This window comes from Mercenaria mercenaria, chromosome 6 (genome assembly GCF_021730395.1).
Source record: "Mercenaria mercenaria strain notata chromosome 6, MADL_Memer_1, whole genome shotgun sequence".
NCBI lineage: Eukaryota > Metazoa > Mollusca > Bivalvia > Venerida > Veneridae > Mercenaria > Mercenaria mercenaria.
Window position 1 is genome coordinate 51,977,022 of NC_069366.1, and position 20,670 is coordinate 51,997,691.

General features: G+C 37.1%; 1 protein-coding gene across 5 annotated transcripts in view; it reads left to right on the plus strand.

The window, feature by feature from the left end:
* Window positions 1-20,670, plus strand: part of LOC123548894 (uncharacterized) — a 90,097-nt gene that overhangs the window by 60,058 nt on the left and 9,369 nt on the right. For all 5 annotated transcript variants that reach the window (XM_053545890.1, XM_053545891.1, XM_053545894.1 and 2 more), the window contains 11 exons: window positions 126-268; window positions 2,084-2,255; window positions 2,859-2,959; window positions 6,361-6,589; window positions 7,241-7,368; window positions 9,178-9,346; window positions 10,970-11,125; window positions 11,937-12,086; window positions 13,099-13,186; window positions 18,848-18,935; window positions 19,822-19,860. In XM_053545890.1, the coding sequence (XP_053401865.1) occupies window positions 126-268; window positions 2,084-2,255; window positions 2,859-2,959; window positions 6,361-6,589; window positions 7,241-7,368; window positions 9,178-9,346; window positions 10,970-11,125; window positions 11,937-12,086; window positions 13,099-13,186; window positions 18,848-18,935; window positions 19,822-19,860 (1,463 nt within the window). The remainder of the gene's footprint in view (window positions 1-125; window positions 269-2,083; window positions 2,256-2,858; window positions 2,960-6,360; window positions 6,590-7,240; window positions 7,369-9,177; window positions 9,347-10,969; window positions 11,126-11,936; window positions 12,087-13,098; window positions 13,187-18,847; window positions 18,936-19,821; window positions 19,861-20,670) is intronic.

Consider the following 20,670-nt stretch of genomic DNA (forward strand, 5'->3'; position numbering starts at 1 on the left):
TAATGCAAGGATATTCTATCATATTAGAAAGAACAAAAATCTTCTTATTTCTGTGAATTTATTGACATGCTGCATATACACATGTATGTAAAATGCTAGACTTAATCATTTGTCTCTTGTTTCAGTGAAGCCCAACCCAGTTATTGGATTAAAATCTTCAGTTTTAAACAGCACATGTGTCCAAGTGCAATGGAGAACAAACAATTCAGAGATGCAGTACCCTAAAGAACACAAACTGACAGTTTCCAGTAAATGGGATGGCCCTGAGGTAAACTTTGGGTTTTAAATATTAACCTTAAACTATTTTTCTTGGAGGCCATTTACTCTTTTCTTGTAAACCTTGCTGACCTAGAACATGTACAATACCTCTGTCTGTAGCAACAGGGCATCTCTATTGCAAAAAGGGTGAAGGAGGTTTGGCTCATGTCAGTTTATCTGTAGGTTGTTTATTGGTCAGTGATTCTGTTGTATTCTGATCAATTGCTAGAGAACACGTTATAGCAATCAAAATAAGTATATAAAGTTTACAGTGGTTAGAAGATGATCTCTAGTGTATAAGGGTTCATAAGGTAAAAAGTCAAAATTGGATATTATGTATAAATGTATAAGGTGGGCCAATGGTCTAGTGGTAACACGCTTGACTGTCAATCCAGAGGTCCAGGGTTCAAATCCCGGTCCAGACACTGGACAGATGCCTGGACATTTCTGAGATGCTATTGAGTGTCTCTCATGTAATTAAGAGGCCTGTACTAGTTCTTCCCAGGAAAGACGGCTTTGCCTGGCACTTTAAAGAACCATACTGTCTATTCCCAAAGAGCTTGGCTAAGTTAGCCGTACAGGCTTGTATCTAAAAAAGATTACTCTCTATCTGTTCTTGGGGCTTTGTCTCATTCTGTCCCTCTGGTCAGATCGCTCTTTGTCTGTACTAGTAGAGGATGAATTTCGCAGCCTGTGTGGCTGCATTTACTATATGTAAAGCGCCTTTGGACATGTTTATCATGAAAAGTGCTTTATAGAAATCAGATATAATTATTAATAATAATAATAGTAACATTCTTGATACTGAAAACTATCTACAAAGTTTACTCAGACAGTCTGCCAGGGGAGGAATAGAGAGGGTATTGGGCATTTGTGTTGAACAAACAAATCTGAGTCAGTTCAACATGTTTTTCTTAGACAGGCCACCAGGGTGGGGGAGAAGTGAGGGTGTGGGACATTTTTGTTGAAGAAAGGTATTGTAACATGATTAATTTCTGAAAATGTGTAATAGCATAGATTTAGTTCCAAGACAACCGGCCAGTTGGGTAAACAGTTTTATAAAAATTTTGATTGGAAGTCTGCATCAAGTAGTTTGTCACAGAGGGCAACAGTTAAAAACATATACATTTGTACACCCATTCACAAAGACTTGATAAAATTTGCAATGGTAGTTTAGCATAATAAAGACAACTTTACATTTATAAGCCAGGTTTCATTCATGAAATCAGTTATTAGATTGGGGTATTTAGTAGTCTGGGCAGTGGCGCAGGGTGGCATCAGACAGACTGCATCAAACTTGGGTTTTGGGCTAATAACTTCAGTTCAGTTTCACATATTGTCACCAAATGTAGTGTTACAGCAAACTTAATCGAGGTTTTGTAAGGGACTCAGTGTTACCCAGAATTGAAAAATGTTTCACGAAAAACTAAGCCTTAGGGAATAAGCTTTTGTGATAAAAATAAAACGCGGGGAGTGGGGGTGGGGGCGGGGGCGGAATGCTTGGATTGTACTAGGGGTCATTGGAGTCAGTTTCACATTTACTATTACTGTTTCAAAAAGATAATTAGTTAAGATTAAAATATTGTTCCCAAACTGTTTGTAGCTGGTTTGAAGTCAATTTGAGCAGCTTGTCAAGGTAAAAGTAGGTTAAGTTCAAAGTCAGTTTTTCTAAAAATGGATTGATTCACCAATTCCTTAAAATAAATATTGTTTTTCATTGACTCTAAATAATACCATCAACAAGACATTATTTTAATGCAGATCATTGGTGAAACTTAAAACAAAGCATATTTTAAGACTCATTTATTGCTTATTCTTTTTCCAGGTGTATAAGTTCAACACAACAGAAGATACCGAAAAAGATACACATGGTCGGACGTTGTGTAATCTGCACCCGCATACAGTTTACACGTTCACTGTAAGCATACAGCCTACTGGAGAGCAAGCAGGTTTTTACAGCGACCCAAGAGAAACTGTGGCAACTACATACTCTGATAGTGAGTGAATTTATTGTTAATATTATATAAAATAGCAGCCACCTTCATTCTAATTCAAAATTTATTTAACACTTCATGTAAAAATTTTGAAATCTTTTGTTTACATGTAGCTTTGTATTAGCAGTCATATCTGGCATTAAGAATTTGTTCATGTTTTTTATGAAACAAGGGCAAGATAATCTGCTAAGTAGATTTTAAACAGATGTAATATCAGCATTTTTAGCTCAACTTTTCGAAGAAAAAGTAGAGCTATTGCACTCACCCCGACGCTGTCGCCGTTGGTTAAAGTTTTTTATAAAGTCGAATATCTCTGTTACAATCAAAGCTATTGACTTGAAACTTAAATACTTATTTACCATCAAAGTCTACACCAGAAGAAACAATCCCCATTACTCTGATTTGAATTTTGACAGAGTTATGTCCCTTTTTAACCTGGATTTGTTTACTGGCAAAGCTGTAATTCAGAGTCAGGCACTGAGAAAAGTCGACAGGTCATGTTGTAAGTGTAATTATTTGCTTAAAAAATGTTTCCCATAATGAAAAAAAAAAAACTGTTCCTAGTTTTATTTCTTTAACTATAGATTTTGCTTTCTTGATTTTTAGTACCAAGTGCCAGTCCAGGTGTAACAGAAGGGGGTTACAGCTGGACTCACAGGGACTGTGAAGGATTAACTGACAAAAGAAAAGTTTGTGTGTTTTGGAAGGTAAATTGTTTTTGTGGCATTTTGTATCTTACTTGTTTCTTTTTTGAGACATTTAATTTAAGATTGTCCTTGACCCATCTTTTACTACTACTTTTTAGCTCACCTGAGCAATGCTCAGATGAGTTATTGTGATCGCTTGTTGTCCGGCGTCTCTTGTTAACATTTAGCTTTGGCCGTCTTGTTTCTTGAATTCATAGATTTGTTCTGATTTGAAGAATGTTTAGCCATTTTGATGCTAAATGTTTCCACTAGAAGACTTTATGCCCAACAATTATTTAACTGGTCCATTTCCAGTTGTATTTCATTCATATTGAAAGTGAAAGTTATGCAGATTTTGAAATAATTTAGCCACTATAATAACACTTAACAAAACATAGGGAAGATCTGAAGTTTTGAATAATAGGCTCACAGTAATAGTTTTATTTCTTCTAACAGTGCACCAAAATAAATATGAATTCAGTAAAAACAGTCAGTATGGTAGCATAATACTTTTTCACTGCTTTTCTTTATTTCACTGAGTTTATTTTTTGAATTAATTTTAAAAGAGTCAATATATTCATAAACTGAATTGAATTAGATGTAGAAAATAAAACAAGCTGAATTTTGTAATAGAATTAAAGGGAAGTAATAAAGATAAATGAAGTTATCTCTTGACCCTTACCCTGCTGAATTTCTATAATGAACTTGTCCATCTTTCAATTTAGACAGTACCATTAAATGTCAAAAGGGGTGTTTACCAAAAAGATACTGACTGAATTGCAAACAGTGCAGATCATGATCAGACTGCACAAATGTAATTTGTGTCCAGCATGATAAGAGTTAAAAGTCATTAAGTTATAATTTAAAAGGGAAGTTCTGTGAAACATACACAAATCTCTTTTAGGGGACATCCGTAGCCAATTGGTTTAGGTTCCTGACTTCAGATCACTTGTAGGGGACCTCTGTGGTCAAGTGGTTAAGGTCCCTGACTTGAGTTGACTTGCTCCTCATTGATGTGGGTTTGAGCCTCAATGGGGGGTGTAGAATTCTTCATGTGAGGAAGCCATCCTGCTGGCTTACAGAAGGTCGGTGGTTCTACCTAGTCCTAGGTGCCCATCTCTGATGAAATAATGCTGGAAAGGGCACCTAGTTGGGATCTTGATCTACCATGAAAAGCTGGAATGTCGCCGTATAACCTATAACTGTGTCGGTGCATTGTTAAACCCAACAAAAACAAACAAAAGAGTCACCTGGAGATGAGTAAAATGTTGAGTTACTCCTGGTTTTGGGTACTCCGTTTATTGACCAAAACATCAATGTAGGCTGGTTAACATGGCAGATATACAAGTTTACATGTCCTTTGTGTACACATTATCTTTATAAGAGACAGTGATTCATGATAGATACACAGTGACATTTCCATAAAGCTCATTATGAACATTATCTCATAAACGTTGTTGTAATTTTACGAATTGATGGTAATAAAGAATTATTTGATATACTTAATTGCAAACAATTTTTGATTAAAGAAGTTTTTTAAATAAATAACATTGTCTTTTGCAACTTTCATTTTGGAATGATGCTAAAGTTTGAAGACATATTCTAACTTGAATGGTTTTTTTTGTTGTTTTTTTTTAAGTAACATAGCAAAATATTATTTTGTTGATGTTATAAGTTTTTACCAGTTTCTTTCATCAAGATACAAACAAAAAACATTGTCTTTAACCTTTTAGCTGAGACAGTATAATTATCAGATCAAATGAGTAAATTTTTTACTATAACTTGATTCTTATAATTTGAAGAAGATGTGCTGGCCATTTACTCTGACTGTTGAAGGTATAAACATTTTTAGCTCCACTATTTGAAGAATAGGGGTGCTATTCTTCTCACCCTGGTGTTAGTGTTGGCATGTCTTTTCTTGGTAAAAGTTTTTTCAGCAACCTTTGTTTTTAGCTCACCTGAGCCAAAGACTCATGGTGAGCTTTTGTGATAGCTCAATGTCAGTCATGCATCGTGCGTAAAAAATGTCAGTTGTCCATCAACAATTTCTAAAAAAATCTTCTTCTTGAAAACCATCGGGTAGAATTACACCAAACTTCGTAGGAATGATCCTTGGGTGATCCCCTTTCAAAATTGTTTAAAGAATTGAATTTCATGCAGAACTTTGGTTGCCATGGCAGCCAAAAGGAAAACTTTAAAAATCTTCTTTTAAAGCCTAGAGCCTTGATATTTGGCGTGTGACATCATCTAAATGTCCTCTTTGAAATTTTTTCAAATTCTGCCCCTGAGGTGAAAAGAGGGATCCAAAGTTTTACATAGACTTATATAGAAAAAAAACTTTAAAAACTTCTTGTCTAAAACCACAAGACCTAGGCCTTTGATATTTGGTATGTTGCATTGCCTTGTGGTCTTCTATCAAAATTGTTCAGTTGTTCAGATTATTACTCTGGGTTGAAAAGAGGCCCTGCCTCTTGTGGGGAGTGGGGGCACTTTTGATATTTGGTATGTTGCCTTGCCAAGTGTTCCTCTACCAAAATTGTTCAAATTATGCCCATGGGATGAAAAGAGGCCCTGCCCTTGGGGTCTCAAGTTCAACATAGAACAGTGTAATTTCACATAAACATTGTCCAGCATACAAACAAAGTATGTGTAGGGGCTAGGCCCATTATAGGCAAGTTCACCAGGTTGTTATATACTTAGGTTATTTTCGTGTTGAATTTTTTCGAAAGCTTCGTTTGTAGACATATCTTTGGTATTTTTAAAGCTAATGACTTGAAATTAAAAATATCTGTTTATAATCATCGTCTGCATGTGTGGTTACACTCCCCTTAACTCTAATTGTTTTTTTTATATGATTATGCACCTTTCATACTTTAAGTTTTTTTGGAAGTCTTCGCTTTTTGGAAATAACTTTAGTACAATATAATTTGAAACTTAAAATGTATGTTTATCATCATCATCTGCTGTAGTAATAAATAAAATAAATAAATAAAATAAAAATAAATAATAAATAAATTGAAATATAATTTGAATATAGCGAAGTCTTTTAAATACTTAATGTGCATAATATAGTTTCTTGGACAGATTTTTCTGATGTAATTTAACTCCATCAAAAACAAGAATGTCATTATCCCTTCCATACTTGACCTTTAACCCCTCTGAGTAGTACGGTCTTTTTAGATCTTGGTATATCTTCCTTTTTAAGTAGAGGTCTCTTATTGAGACATAGATTCATTTTACTGACAAATCACCGAATAGTGGAACGCACTGTCTTACAGACATCTCTTGTTTACACTTGAGAATACTTTAATTATGCAAATGAGGTTTAAATGCTCAGTGTATATAAGCATTATCACAGTACTAACAGCTAGTTGCAAAGACTTACAGTACCTTCGAAAATAGAAATTAAATATTTTTTCCAGCCAATCAGAGAGGAAGATAAAAATGGTCAAATGAAAGGACTAGATGGTGTATTCACAGCCGTCAATCAGACTAGGACACCAGTCGATGTGAACTGGGCGGAAGATTTAACATACGGTTGTAGTTCGGGCTTGCTGTGTAATATAAGCTACGTGTTCTCCATCAAGGCCAGAAATAGTAATGGTACATCAGAAGATAACTCCACATTGCTTATATCAGCTGCCACTAAAGGTAAGATTTAGTTTCTGTTGTAATTCAGTGAATGAGAAGGTGTAAAAGAAATTAGGTTTATTTATATAACCTAAGAGATATAGATAAAATTAATGCTACTTACAGTCAGGTTTGGAGATTATAGAAAAGGGTTTCGAGACAAGTATCAGAATGTAGCCTTGCAGTTGGTTAGATTTTATAAGTTTTGATACTGGTTTTAGAGTGCAGCCTTGCAGTTGGTCAGATTTATAAGTTTTGATACTGGTTTTAGAGTGCAGCCTTCCAGTTGATCAGATAGATAAGTTTTATGACTAGTTTCAGAGTGTAGCCTTGCAGTTGGCCAGATTTATAAGTTTTGATACTAATTTCTATTCACAGAAATGTTATGATTTTCCTGTAGAGTCCCATTATGAAAAATTGCGTGAGGTCCAAATTTTTTTAATCAGCCTATTAAAAACTCGAAGCACACAACCCTATCCTTTTTATTAATTTTGCTGAATTTTCTGTGTATGTTCTGAAGTTTTGAAAAATCAGAGTTTAATCAAATTCTACATTGTAGAGAAAATTTCAATCCAAACGTGCAGAACTACCGTAAAAGTACACTGCAGTAGCAAGGGCATCTACCCTCATCCTAAACTTGTTTCATATTTGTCATTTCTGCTTTTTTTTCAGGAATAGTCCAGCCACAGTTTATAGTTGAGGCTTCCAACATCTCAGATGTTTCTGTGAGTTGGACAGAAGCAGAAAAGGCCACCAGTTATATGGTAGCCTGGTGTAGAAACAAAAATGGAGAATGTGAGGTGAGTCTTGATTATGGCTTTCACATGTAATGGATGAGACATATTTATTTAGTGCTGTCTGTTCACCTGTATGTCAAAAAGTTGTCCAGGCAACCCCTCCAACACCCCTAGGTGGATTTGCACTAAATTTTACAAGAGTGATCAGTGCCAAGACTAGATATGCATATTGTCAGCATTTTCGGGTTCAGCGATTTGTGCCTTTCATTTTTAAAACTTTATGATGATTTGGCCACTTCTCTTAAATTTTTGGGTGGATTTCCACCTAACTTTACAGGAGTAATCAGTGTCAAGTCTTAATACGCACCTTATTGGCATGTTCAGGTTCATTGATTTTTAGTGGACTTAACGGCCCTTTATTTGTCAAATCTTGTGATATTTGGCAAACTTCTCTTACACCATTAGGCAGAATCCCACCAAACTTTACAGAAGTTATCAGTGCCAAGCCTAGTTATGCATTATATCAACAGCATGTTCGGGATCAGGGATTTTTGGCAGAGTTATAGCCCCTGATTTTTCATATTTTACAGTGTTTACATTACTTGCTGTATACCATTAGGCTGAATTTCACAGAGCCGCATGAATGCTTAGTGTGAAGTGTAGTTGTGCTAACCAGAATCGTATTCTGATTAAATGGTTTTCAGCAGAGTCATGCCCTTTGATTTATCAAATTCTTTGATATCTGTGCTACTTCTTCTCCATTACCACTGGTTGAAATTCCACCAAACTTAGCAGTATATACTATTGCCAAGTGTTATTGTGTATGGCTTCTGACTTTTGTAGTTCAGTGATTTTCCCTGGAGTTATGGCCCTTAATTTGTTACGTTTTTCAATTTCTGCATTGTAAGTAGGAGAAACTTATATTTTTCTTGAAAAATTATCTCTAGTTTAATGGATTTTGTTTGTTGAATTACAGCAAGTTAACATTAAAATATAATTCATATTAGTCACACTGTAAGTGATATCGCTTTGCCAGTTTGTATTTTTTGTGCGTATTGTATTAATTTCTAATTTTTCATGTAAAATGAAATCAGTGTTGTAGCAAGACTTCATTATAGTGTATTTCTCAACAAAATGAGAATTTCCTAACAATATGTTGTAAATAATTAAATAAAATGGAACTTTATGTTGTGTGCATATAGTGAAATATGCAGAAAATGACCTAGACCTGGTACAAAAACTTTGTAGCGTGGCTGAAATCCACTCTGCCTTTTGAAATGTTTTTGTACCAAGTCTAGGTTATTATGTCTCCCACCACACAGTGGTGTGGGAGACATATTGATTTACTCCTGTCTGTCTGTGTGTGTGTGTGTGTGTATGTCTGTCTGTCACAAAGCTTGTACGCACTCTAAGTTGAACATTTCTCACCCGATCTTCACCAAACTTGAACAAAATGTGTCTGACCATAAGACCTCGGCCAGGTTCGATAACTAGCCAAATCGGCCTAGGCACTTTGGAATTATGGCCCTTGAATTACCGAAAAATCCTCATTTCGTATGCGCTTTCGTGCAGGCAAAACGTACCCTAGTATAGGGTACGTTTTGCCTGCACGAAAGCGCATGTGAAATTAGTAGTATATGGTACGTTTTAAGTAAACAGTATATAAAGACTGACTTACTATTTAGATGAATAGGCAGTTGTGGGAGACATGCGCTTTTCTCAAAAGCATCTCTAGTTTTCTGTATATTTCATTATATGCTGTTGCCAGATACTGAATATTTATTTATCTTCTATTCAAATGTTCAAAGTGATATGTGGAACAGAAACCAGTCTCAAATTTTAGTAAGAATATCAATATTGTTGTTCTTATAGAATAGAAACATTGTTAATTGGCAAAGATTCTCTTCGGCTACGAGAAAAGCTGTTCTACAAATTAATCCAGAAAACTCACCACAAGACTTTCTGTATGGTGTAAGTGTGTTGACAGAGCAAGGCAGCAGTGGTGTAGAATGGCAAGATTGTGTCTACCTTAAAAATGCTTGTAAGTGTTTATTTTGTATTGCCTTTCTTGTTCACAGATCTCAACAATAATATATCCGTTGTCTTTCTTGTTAACTGACCTCAGCAGTTATATATCCATTGCCTTTCTTGTTCACTGACCTCAACAATAATATATCCATTGCCTTTCCTGTTCACTGACCTCAACAATACTATATTCATTGCCTTTCTTGTTCACTGACCGCAACAATAATATATCCATAGCCTTTCTTGTTCACTGACCTCAACAATAATATATCCATAGCCTTTCTTGTTCACTGACCTCAACAATAATGTATCCGTTGCCTTTCTTGTTCACTGACCTCAACAGTAATGTATCCATTGCCTTTCTTGTTCACTGAACTCTAGAATAAATTCATTGTCTATTATACTCACAGACCCCCATATTAATATGTTCATAGCATTTCTTGTCCGAAGAGCCCGACAGTAATACAAACACTGCCTTTGACAGACCCCAATGATAATATATCCATTGCCTTTTGTGTTCACTGACCCCAACAATAATAATATATTCAGGGCTCAGCGCGAAACTATTGTAACTTACATTCTTGACATTGTTCAGGAGAAGGAAAAAACTTTTCATTTTTTTAAAAATTCATAAAATTAGATGTTTTAAGTATACTGTGTAAAAACGTTATTCATTTAGCCATTGAGAGCTGAAACCATGATAATATTGTTAATTTTTGATAAATTTGGAATAATGACACTTACAATAGGAGAGATCGTGTTTGTAAACAAATCCGCTGTATATTCTATTTTTAGAACTGATAAGACCAAGATCGGGTGGGCAGACGCCAAGCGACCATGTTTTTTGTTAACAGTGATGTTTTTCTAACTGCTTAAATTTTCTTAAAACATAAATAATATCAATATTTTTTTGATCAATGGAAAGGATATAAAACAAGCAATTTATTGATAACTTTTAATTATTATTTCGAAATAAAATGGATGAATTATGAACGCTTAACTTACAGTGTTTTTTCCGAAAGTTTGGAGCATTGCTATGCCGCTATTAAAATCATATATCATTTAAAATGGTAATTCATTTTCAAAAGATATTGGAATAGGAAAATATGAAAATCGTAAGCATTTCAAAACTTTTTGAATTTTCAAAATCCATAAATGAACGAAAAAGTTATTAAAAATTGAAAATTTCGATCCCATACACAAACGATGTAAAAATATTTTGTTTTGCCCACTGCCAGATAAACAGGTGTTGATGCGTGACGTCAGGGCGATCTCTCCTATACTTTCATGCTGCAAATCCAGTATGAATGCCTACAAAATTTAGCGTGAAACTATATCTTTATCATCATCATCTGCATGTGTGGTATCAATTCCTATAACTCTGATTTGTGTTCTTGACAGAATTATGCCCCTTGGTGTATCTTCCTTTTAAAGTAGAGGTCTCTTATTGAGACATATATTCATTTTACTGTCAAATCGCCGAATAGTGGAGCGCACTGTCTTACGGACAGCTCTTGTTTGGTTGTCTGTTCAAACAGTAATAAATCAGTTGTCTTTCTTGTTTATTGACCCCAAAATAATATATTCATTGCCTTTCTTGTTCACTAGTCCCCACGATTATGCTGATTTTTGTTTTCAGACCCAAAGAGGGAGCCTCAGAATGTGGTTGTGTCAACAGGACCTGATGATAACACACTAGTTGTCACGTGGGATAAACTGACATGTAAATCAGATGAGCCATATATAGCCATGTACAATGTGCAATTTAACAAACTGCATGGAGGAAACCAGCAATGTAAGACTGCAAACTTATATTTTCTGTTTTCTGTTCTTATAAATTTCCTTTAAGGGATCAGGGATCAGGAAATACTTTCTTGATAAGTTTAAGCTACTGACTAAAAATTATTTGGCCATTACAGTGGCAGGACTATTTGGCCAAGGAGTGAAGATTGCTGACTTCCATTTACTTGTCCCTAACCAATGTGGTTTCAAAAATGTGCTTGGTGGAATTTTCCATTTGAGGAAGCAGGCTTATGGGAAGTTGCTGCTTCCACCTTAGATGCCTATCCATGCCAGAATGCACATGCTTTCTTCCTCTGCCACCAAAAGCTGTAAAATAACCATATGACTAAAGTTGCGTTGATTTGACTATAAATCCAACTAAAACAAAAAGCATTACATTGTTGGTTCTTGCATCACTAAAATCAGATTCTTCTTTATGTAAAAAATGATTGCATGTAAACTTTTTCAGATTTGAGCTAGAATTAGTAAGTGTACCCGCCCGCTTAGCTCAGTAGGTAAGAGCGTCGGTCTACGGATCTCGGGGTCGCGAGTTCGATCCTCGGGCGGGGTGCATGTTCTCCGTGACTATTTGATAAACGACATTGTGTCTGAAATCATTAGTCCTCTACCTCTGATTCATGTGGGGAAGTTGGCAGTTACTTGCGGAGAACAGGTTTGTACTGGTACAGAATCCAGGAACACTGGTTAGGTTAACTGCCTGCCGTTACATGACTGAAATACTGTTGGAAAACGGCATTAAACCCAAAACAAACAAACAAAAAAGAATTAGTAAGTTTAACAGTAGTGGTTGTTTTTCACTTCAGCCCTAAATGTAGCAGCATCAGGTGAAGCAAGGGTTGTGTTGAATAACTTGGAGGAGGAACAAACGTACGTTGTAACAGTGAGAGGCATTACAAAAGACGGACATTATGGACCAAAGAGTCAACCGCAGAAAGGGGTACCAGAAGATAACAGTATGTTGAGCCAATATACTGCTCTTTTTCTTTATTAGTGATATGTGAAGCTGTGATTTCAGTATACTATTGAAAATCCTTATTTATAGTTATACAAGTCTGCTAATTTAGGTAAGGGAATGAAGAACTTTGGCTGTGATTAAATGAGCCGAACCATGAGAAAAACAACATAGTGCATTTGCGACCAGCATGGATCCAGACCAGCGCGGATGTAACATCTGCGCAGTCTGGTCAAGATTCATGCTGTTAGCTAACGGTTTCTCTAATTGCAATAGGCTTTGAAAGCAAACAGTATGGATCCTGACCAGACTGCGCAGATGCACAGGCTAGTTTGGATCCATGCTGGTCGCAGATGCACTGTGTTGGTTTTCTCATGGTGTGGCTCATTTAAGTATGCAGAGAATGTCCAATTCTTTTCAGTCCCAAATGAAAACTGCATGACCATGACTTTATTTTCATGACCATATATTTTGCAGAAAATGGGATGGATTTTTGTTTTGAGAGGAAGTCAAAATATTTTGCGTAAGATTTGTTGTTCATGATTTGGGGCAATATTTGTCCAAAAACTCCTACTACATTACTTTTTCTATTAGGGATTTATGCTCCCCGCTGTTTCAGGTCGAGAAGGCTTATAATGTCTGACTTGTCTGTCAATCAATCCATCCCTCTGTCAGTCTGTTACACTTCCTTGTGTATAAACTTCCTCCTACAGTTCAGCATCCATCTAAAACGAAAGTTAGTATGCATCAACTTTATAGTTGATACGGGTGTATTCAGGACAATCATGTTCTTACATATTCTCTAGAGTTATGGCCCCTTTTTTGGACTTTGTACATTTACATTTACTCTCCAGTTTGAATGAAACTTGGTAATCATCTTGTACATATTGTCTGGCATTACGTGTCCAATTTATTTTTTATAGATATGCTCTTTTTTTGGGGACTTTGTAAATGTAATATTCAATGGACATGTCTGATACAGTTTTGACATCTTTTTTTCTTTTTTTTTTCAGGTTTAAAGCCAGGCGCAATTGTGGGAATTGCCATCAGTGTGCTTTTAGCTGTTTTACTGGCTGGAGTTGGATGTTTCTGTTTGATAAGGTACTGTACTGTTGTATGACTTACCTTTTCAGAAATGGCATACATTGACATTATAGCAGAATTGTGTACCATAGTTTTTATAGAACTTGGCTTTAGTTGCTGTTCACCTGACAGCTTTGTTGCAAAACACTAAATACCTAGTTGCAATATACAAGTATTGTGTAGGCAGAGCTTGCATTGGAAGTTCTATCTGGTTTCTGTATACAACTGCTTGAGTAGGCAGAACATGCACCAACAGTTATAGCTCGATTCAGTATACAACTGCCTGTGTAGGCACAACATGCACGGACAGTAATTCCTGGAGTATACACCTGCCTCAGTAGGCAGAACATACACCAACAGTTATACCTCGATTCAGTATACAACTGCCTGTGTAGGCACAACATGCACGGACAGTAATTCCTGGAGTATACACCTGCCTGTGTAGGCACAACATGCAGCAACAGTAACACCTGGTTTCATTATACAACTGCCTGTGTAGCCAGTACATGCACCAACAGTAATTCCTGGTTTCAGTATACAACTGCCTGCGTAGGCAGTACTTGCAGCAACAGTAATTTCTGGTTTCAATATTCAACTGCCTGCGTAGGCAGTACTTGCACCAACAGTAATTTCTGGTTTCAATATACAACTGCCTGTGTAGGCACAACTTGCACGGACAGTAATTCCTGGAGTATACACCTGCCTGTGTAGGCACAACATGCACCAACAGTTATACCTCGATTCAGTATACAACTGCCTGTGTAGGCACAACATGCACGGACAGTAATTCCTGGAGTATACACCTGCCTGTATAGGCACAACATGCAGCAACAGTAATACCTGGATTCATTATACTACTACTGTGTAGGCAGTACATGCAGCAACAGTAATTCCTGGTTTCAGTATACAACTGCCTGCGAAGGCAGTACTTGCAGCAACAGTAATTTCTGGTTTCAATATAAAACTGCCTGCGTAGGCAGTTCTTGCACCAGCAGTAATTTCTGGTTTCAATATACAACTGCCTGCGTAGGCAGTACTTGCATCAACAGTAATTTCTGGTTTCAGTATACAACTGCCTGCGCAGGCACTACTTGCACCAGCAGTAATTTCTGGTTTCAATATACAACTGCCTGCCTAGGCAGTCCTTGCAACAACAGTAATTCCTGGTTTCAGTATACAACTGCCTGTGTAGGCAGTCCTTGCAGCAGCAGTAATTTCTGGTTTCAGTATACAACTGCCTGCGTAGGCAGTGCATGCAGCAGCAGTAATTTCTGGTTTCAGTATACAGCTGCCTGCGAAGGCAGTGCATGCAGCAGCAGTAATTTCTGGTTTCAGTATACAACTGCCTGCGTAGGCAGTGCATGCAGCAGCAGTAATTTCTGGTTTCAGTATACAACTGCCTGCGTAGGCAGTACATGCACCAACAGTAATTCCAGGTTTCAGTATACAGCTGCCTGCGTAGGCAGTACATTCACCAACAGTAATTTCAGGTTTCAGTATACAGCTGCCTGCGTAGGCAGTACATGCACCAACAGTAATTCCAGGTTTCAGTATACAGCTGCCTGCGTAGGCAGTGCTTGCACCAACAGTAATGCCTTGTTTCAGTATACAACTGCCTGCGTAGGCAGTGCATGCACCAACAGTAATTCCAGGTTTCAGTATACAACTGCCTGCGTAGGCAGTGCTTGCACCAACAGTAATTCCAGGTTTCAGTATACAACTGCCTGCGTAGGCAGTGCTTGCACCAACAGTAATTCCAGGTTTCAGTATACAACTGCCTGCATAGGCAGTGCTTGCACCAACAGTAATTCCAGGTTTCAGTATACAACTGCCTGCATAGGCAGTGCTTGCACCAACAGTAATTCCAGGCAGTGCATGCACCAACATAAATTTCTGGTTTCAGTAGACAACTGCCTGCGTAGGCAGTGCTTGCACCAGCAGTAATTTCTGGTTTCAGTATACAACTGCCTGCGTAGGCAGTACTTGCACCAACAGTAATGCATTGTTTCAGTATACAACTACTGCGTAGGCAGTGCTTGCACCAACAGTAATTCCTGGTTACAGTATACAACTACTGCGTAGGCAGTACTTGCACCAACAGTAATGCCTTGTTTCATTATACAACTGCCTGTGTAGGCAGTACTTGCACCAACAGTAATTCCAGGTTTCAGTATACAACTACCTGTGTAGGCAGTACTTGCACCAACAGTAATGCATTGTTTCAGTATACAACTACTGCGTAGGCAGTACTTGTACCAACAGTAATGCCTTGTTTCAGTATACAACTGCCTGTGTAGGCAGTACTTGCACCAACAGTAATTCCAGGTTTCAGTATTCAACTACCTGTGTAGGCAGTACTTGCACCAACAGTAATGCATTGTTTCAGTATACAACTACTGCGTAGGCAGTACATGCACCTACAGTAATTCCAGGTTTCAGTATACAACTGCCTGTGTAGGCAGTACATGGACCAACAGTAATGCCTTGTTTCAGTATACAACTGCCTGTGTAGGCAGTACTTGCACCAACAGTAATGCCTTGTTTCAGTATACAACTGCCTGTGTAGGCAGTACTTGCACCAATAGTAATTCCAGGTTTTAGTATACAACTACTGCGTAGGCAGTACTTGCACCAACAGTAATTCCTGGTTACAGTATACAACTGCCTGTGTAGGCAGTACATGCACCAACAGTAATTCCTGGTTACAGTATACAACTACTGCGTAGGCAGTACTTGCACCAACAGTAATTCCAGGTTTTAGTATACAACTACTGCGTAGGCAGTGCTTGCACCAACAGTAATTCCAGGTTTCAGTATACAACTACTGCGTAGGCAGTACTTGCACCAACAGTAATTCCAGGTTTCAGTATACAACTGCCTGAGTAGGCAGTACATGCACCAACAGTAATTCCTGGTTACAGTATACAACTACTGCGTAGGCAGTACTTGCACCAACAGTAATTCCAGGTTTCAGTATACAACTGCCTGTGTAGGCAGTATATGCACCAACAGTAATTCCAGGTTTCAGTATACAACTGCCTGTGTAGGCAGTACTTGCACCAATTGTAATGCATTGTTTCAGTATACAACTACTGCGTAGGCAGTACTTGCACCAACAGTAATGCCTTGTTTCAGTATACAACTACCTGTGTAGGCAGTACATGCACCAACAGTAATTCCAGGTTTTAGTATACAACTACCTGTGTAGGCAGTACATGCACCAACAGTAATGCCATTTTCAGTATACCACTGACTATGAAGGCAGTACATGCACCAACAGTAATACCTGGTTTCAGTATACAACTACTGGTGTTGACAGTACTTGCACCAACACAAATTTCTGGTTTCAATATACAACTGCCTGTGTAGGCAGTATATGCACAAACGGTAATTCCTGGTTTAAGTATGCAACTGCCTGTGTAGGCAGTATATGCACAAACAGTAATTCCTGGTTTCAGTATGCAATTGCTTATGTAGGAAGTACTTGTGCTTACAGTAATACCTGTTTCCAATATACAACTGCCCGTAAAGGCAGTACATGCGGTAATACCTGGTTTCAGTATACAACAGCCTGTGTAGGCAGTACATGCACCAACAGTAATATCTGGTTTCAATATGCAACTGCTTGTGTTGGAAGTACTTGTGCTAATAGTAATACCTGTTTCCAATATACAACTGCCCGTGAATGCAGTACATGCAGTTATACCTGGTTTCACCAACAACTGCCTGTGTAGGCAGTACATGCACCAACAGTAATACCTGGTTTCAGTATACAACTGCCTGTGTAGGCAGTACATGTACCAACAGAAATACCTGGTTTCTATGTAGAACCTCCCGTGTAGGCAGTACATGAACAAACAGTAATTCCTGGTTTCAGTATACAACTGCCTGTGTAGGCAGTTCTTGCACTAACAGTAATACCTGGTTTCATATATAGCTACCTGTGTAGCCAGTTATTATCTGGTTTCAGTATACAACGTCCTGTGTAGGCAGTACTTGCACCAACAGTATTGATGTCCAAGTGATTCTTGTTACGCTTTCTTGATATTGCCTGTCTTTTTTCACCATTCTCCTGCAGAACTTGGCCTGACAGTAAAAGCCTTTTTATATCATTTTTACCTTTACTATGTATTTGAAGAATAGTAAGAGCTATTTAAGTGTCACACCTTGCTTAAAGTTTTGTGTGGAAGGCCGTATCTCAGTAACCATTGCATGGATTTGATTGAATCTTTACACAAGACTTCACAGTCATCATCAAACCTACTGAAAGAACCATGTTAGGTAACACTTGCTTGAATTTAATTTAAATGATAGCTTTTAAAAGTTTTGTGTGGAGTCGCACATGTCTGTCCATCTGTAGGTTTATCGTGTCTGCTTCATATCTTAACTGCTGGGAAGAATTTCATAAAACTAGCATTAATTGTTTACCTCATCGTGACGATGTGCAGAGGGCACAGACCGGATCATTTGGCCCATGGTCAAGGTTACAGTTATATGTCAAATGTCAAATAGCTTAAATTCTTGCCTGCACCTTATCTTCTTAACAGCTTGAAAGCTGGTCATAAAACTACCATCAATTATTAACTTCATCAAGGTCACGTGCAGGGTGCACAACCTAGGTCACTAGGTCCAAGGTCAAAGTCACACTTGAAGGTCGAGGACAATTTACTTAATTTCCTGTGCACTACATATCGGCTAAACCTAACCTCATCAAGTCAAATTGTAGAACACAGACCCAGCACACAAAGTCCAAGGTCAAGGTCACACTCAGTTCAAATATCAAAATGCTTAAATTTATGTCTTGTTTCATATTTTCTAAAGTACTTGAAGGATTTCCATTAAACTAGTACCATGATCACAACATTTTCCATGTATCAGATCTGCCTGTTGGGGTATTTATCACCTATAGTGATAGCTGTAGTTGGCATTTGTTGACCCATCAAACGTACTTATCTAACAAAGACAACTCATTACCCCATATGTGACTCAACCTGGAGATAGAGGTATCCAGCCTCACTTTGGGCATTATTTTCAATATTTCCTTACCTTGAGAAAGAAGGATCAGACCACATTTTGGGCACTTCACAATGTTTCCTGAAATGAAATCTTTTGGCACTGTGTACAATGCTTTCTTAATTTGAGATAAAGGTACCCAACTTCGCCTAAGGCACTATCTAAAATGCTTCATTACCTGGAGGTATAGGGATAGTACTTCACTTTGGGCACTATGTACAATTTTTTCTTACCAGGAGATACAGGGATCTAACCTCGCTTTGGGCACAGTTTGCTATGCTTCCTTATCAGGGGATATAGGAATTGAATTTTGCTTTAGGCACTATGTATAATAATTTCTTAGCTGGAGATACAGGGAAAGTACTTCGCTTTTGGTACTGTGTACAATGCTTCTTTACCTGGAGATATATGAATAGAATTTCACTTTTGGCACTTTTTACAATGCTTCTTACCAGGTGATATAGGGATCGAATGTCACTTTAGGTAATATGTGCAATGCTTTCTTACCAGGAGATACAGGGATAGACCTTAACTTGTGGCACTTCCTTACAAGAAAACAGTACATGCTTTTCTAGAAAGTGCACATACTCATAAGTGCTCCTCAGAAATCTGTGATTTACAAAGAATATATTTGTAGGTAATAGGAAAGTATTTTCAATGTTGTAGGAAGTGTAAAAAGAAAGCAGAGAAGACTGTAAAAGGTTTAGCAGATATTACTGTCCCGGAAGACCTAACCCTTGGATTTGATGATGAAGTAAGTACTTAACTGTTTTAATTAGGTCCCTCAAAATTTTGTGTGTGAGGAGAAATATAGATTTGTTTTCAGCTACTGTATATGTGGAGCCCGCCCGCTTAGCTCAGTAGGGAGAGCGATGGTCTACGGATCGCGGGGTCGCGAGTTCGATCCCCGGGCGGGGCGTATGTTCTCCGTGACGATTTGATAAAAGACATTGTGTCTGAAATCATTCGTCCTCCACCTCTGATAATTCATGTGGGGAAGTTGGCAGTTACTTGCGGAGAACAAGTTTGTACTGGTACAGAATCCAGGAACACTGGTTAGGTTAACTGCCCGCCGTTACATGACTGAAATACTGTTGAAAAACGGCGTTAAACCCAAAACAAAACAAACAAAAATACTGTATATGTGTCTGTCTGTACTAAACGTAATACAATTCAAACTCAGAATTTGTTCAAACTTCCACAGATTATCTTGAACATTGTTTAAGATTTTTTTCAAGGAGATCTTTTGTTAAATTTCAAAATTCTTAACAATAAATGAATTGCCCTAACATAATGTTTTTATTGTTCCAAAATATTGTTGACATGGGCAGGAACTTGAAAAATTTCTGTTTTATATCCAGTTACAGCTGGGTGACATGAGATAAATATAACAAAATGGTATTGCAGTTGATCTTTCTAACATATTTATAGCAAAAATACTATATAGCAAATACTGTGGTACAATAACGTTTTGCTGAATTCAGCAAAATGTTTTAAATGTTCAAAGCATATTTTGATCTTTTTATACCAGTTAATTGTCATGCACCAACATAACAAACTTTCCTTTAAAATTTACAAATTTACATTAGCATATACACCATATTTTGATTTGTGAATTATTTTGAATTTTACCATTACAGGCGGAAGAAGGAGAAATTGACAGATCATCAACTCGACCTGTAAGTAGTATAAGTAATGAGTTAAACATGCATGCCCTTCTTGTTTTTATCTGAGAATTATCATAATTTCATTTCAACAGTTAAATAAGCAAGCATGTTTTTAGTGTAGATGATTCAATAAACTTGAACAAGTACACACGATTATCTTGTGTACATTGGGCGAATGATAGGTTTAGAAATACCAAACAGTACAATGTAGAAATTGTCCAACTTCATTTAAATCAGTCATGCAGTCTTAATCTTTATCACTTGTCTCTCACCACTGCAGTTTAGTGCAATACTTGGATTGTAGACTTGTATGTAAGGAAAATGGGGTACCTTGGATCTGTATCAGTAAGGCTTAAAACCTAACAAAACAAGAAAGTGTCTAGCTGTCCATTAACCAGACACCTAACGTTCCTTCTAGTTACCGGTATCCATAAGCCTAGCCTGTTCTTTTCGGGTTTTCAAGGTGTCTGGTATTCAATTTGTTCAGGAATATTATACGTGTAATATAATGAGTCAATTTTTATGATATTATATTTGCTTATAATTAAGAAAGCAATATTTATGTAAAGACATATTAAACTAAATTAAAACCTTGGTCACAATAGTTTAATGGCTGTATATCAATGGGTAAAAATTGAATACTGTATTTGCTCATTACGTAAACAACATATTAATTAAAAACTATATTTTTTATGATTATATTTAATGCATTTCATAAGCATGTTAAAAAAGGATTTTCCATTATTTTTTCTGTGTCAAATCTTACAAAGCAATGCTTCATCTTCACCATCATCTTAAGTCCAAGTGGTCTAGAATTGTGTC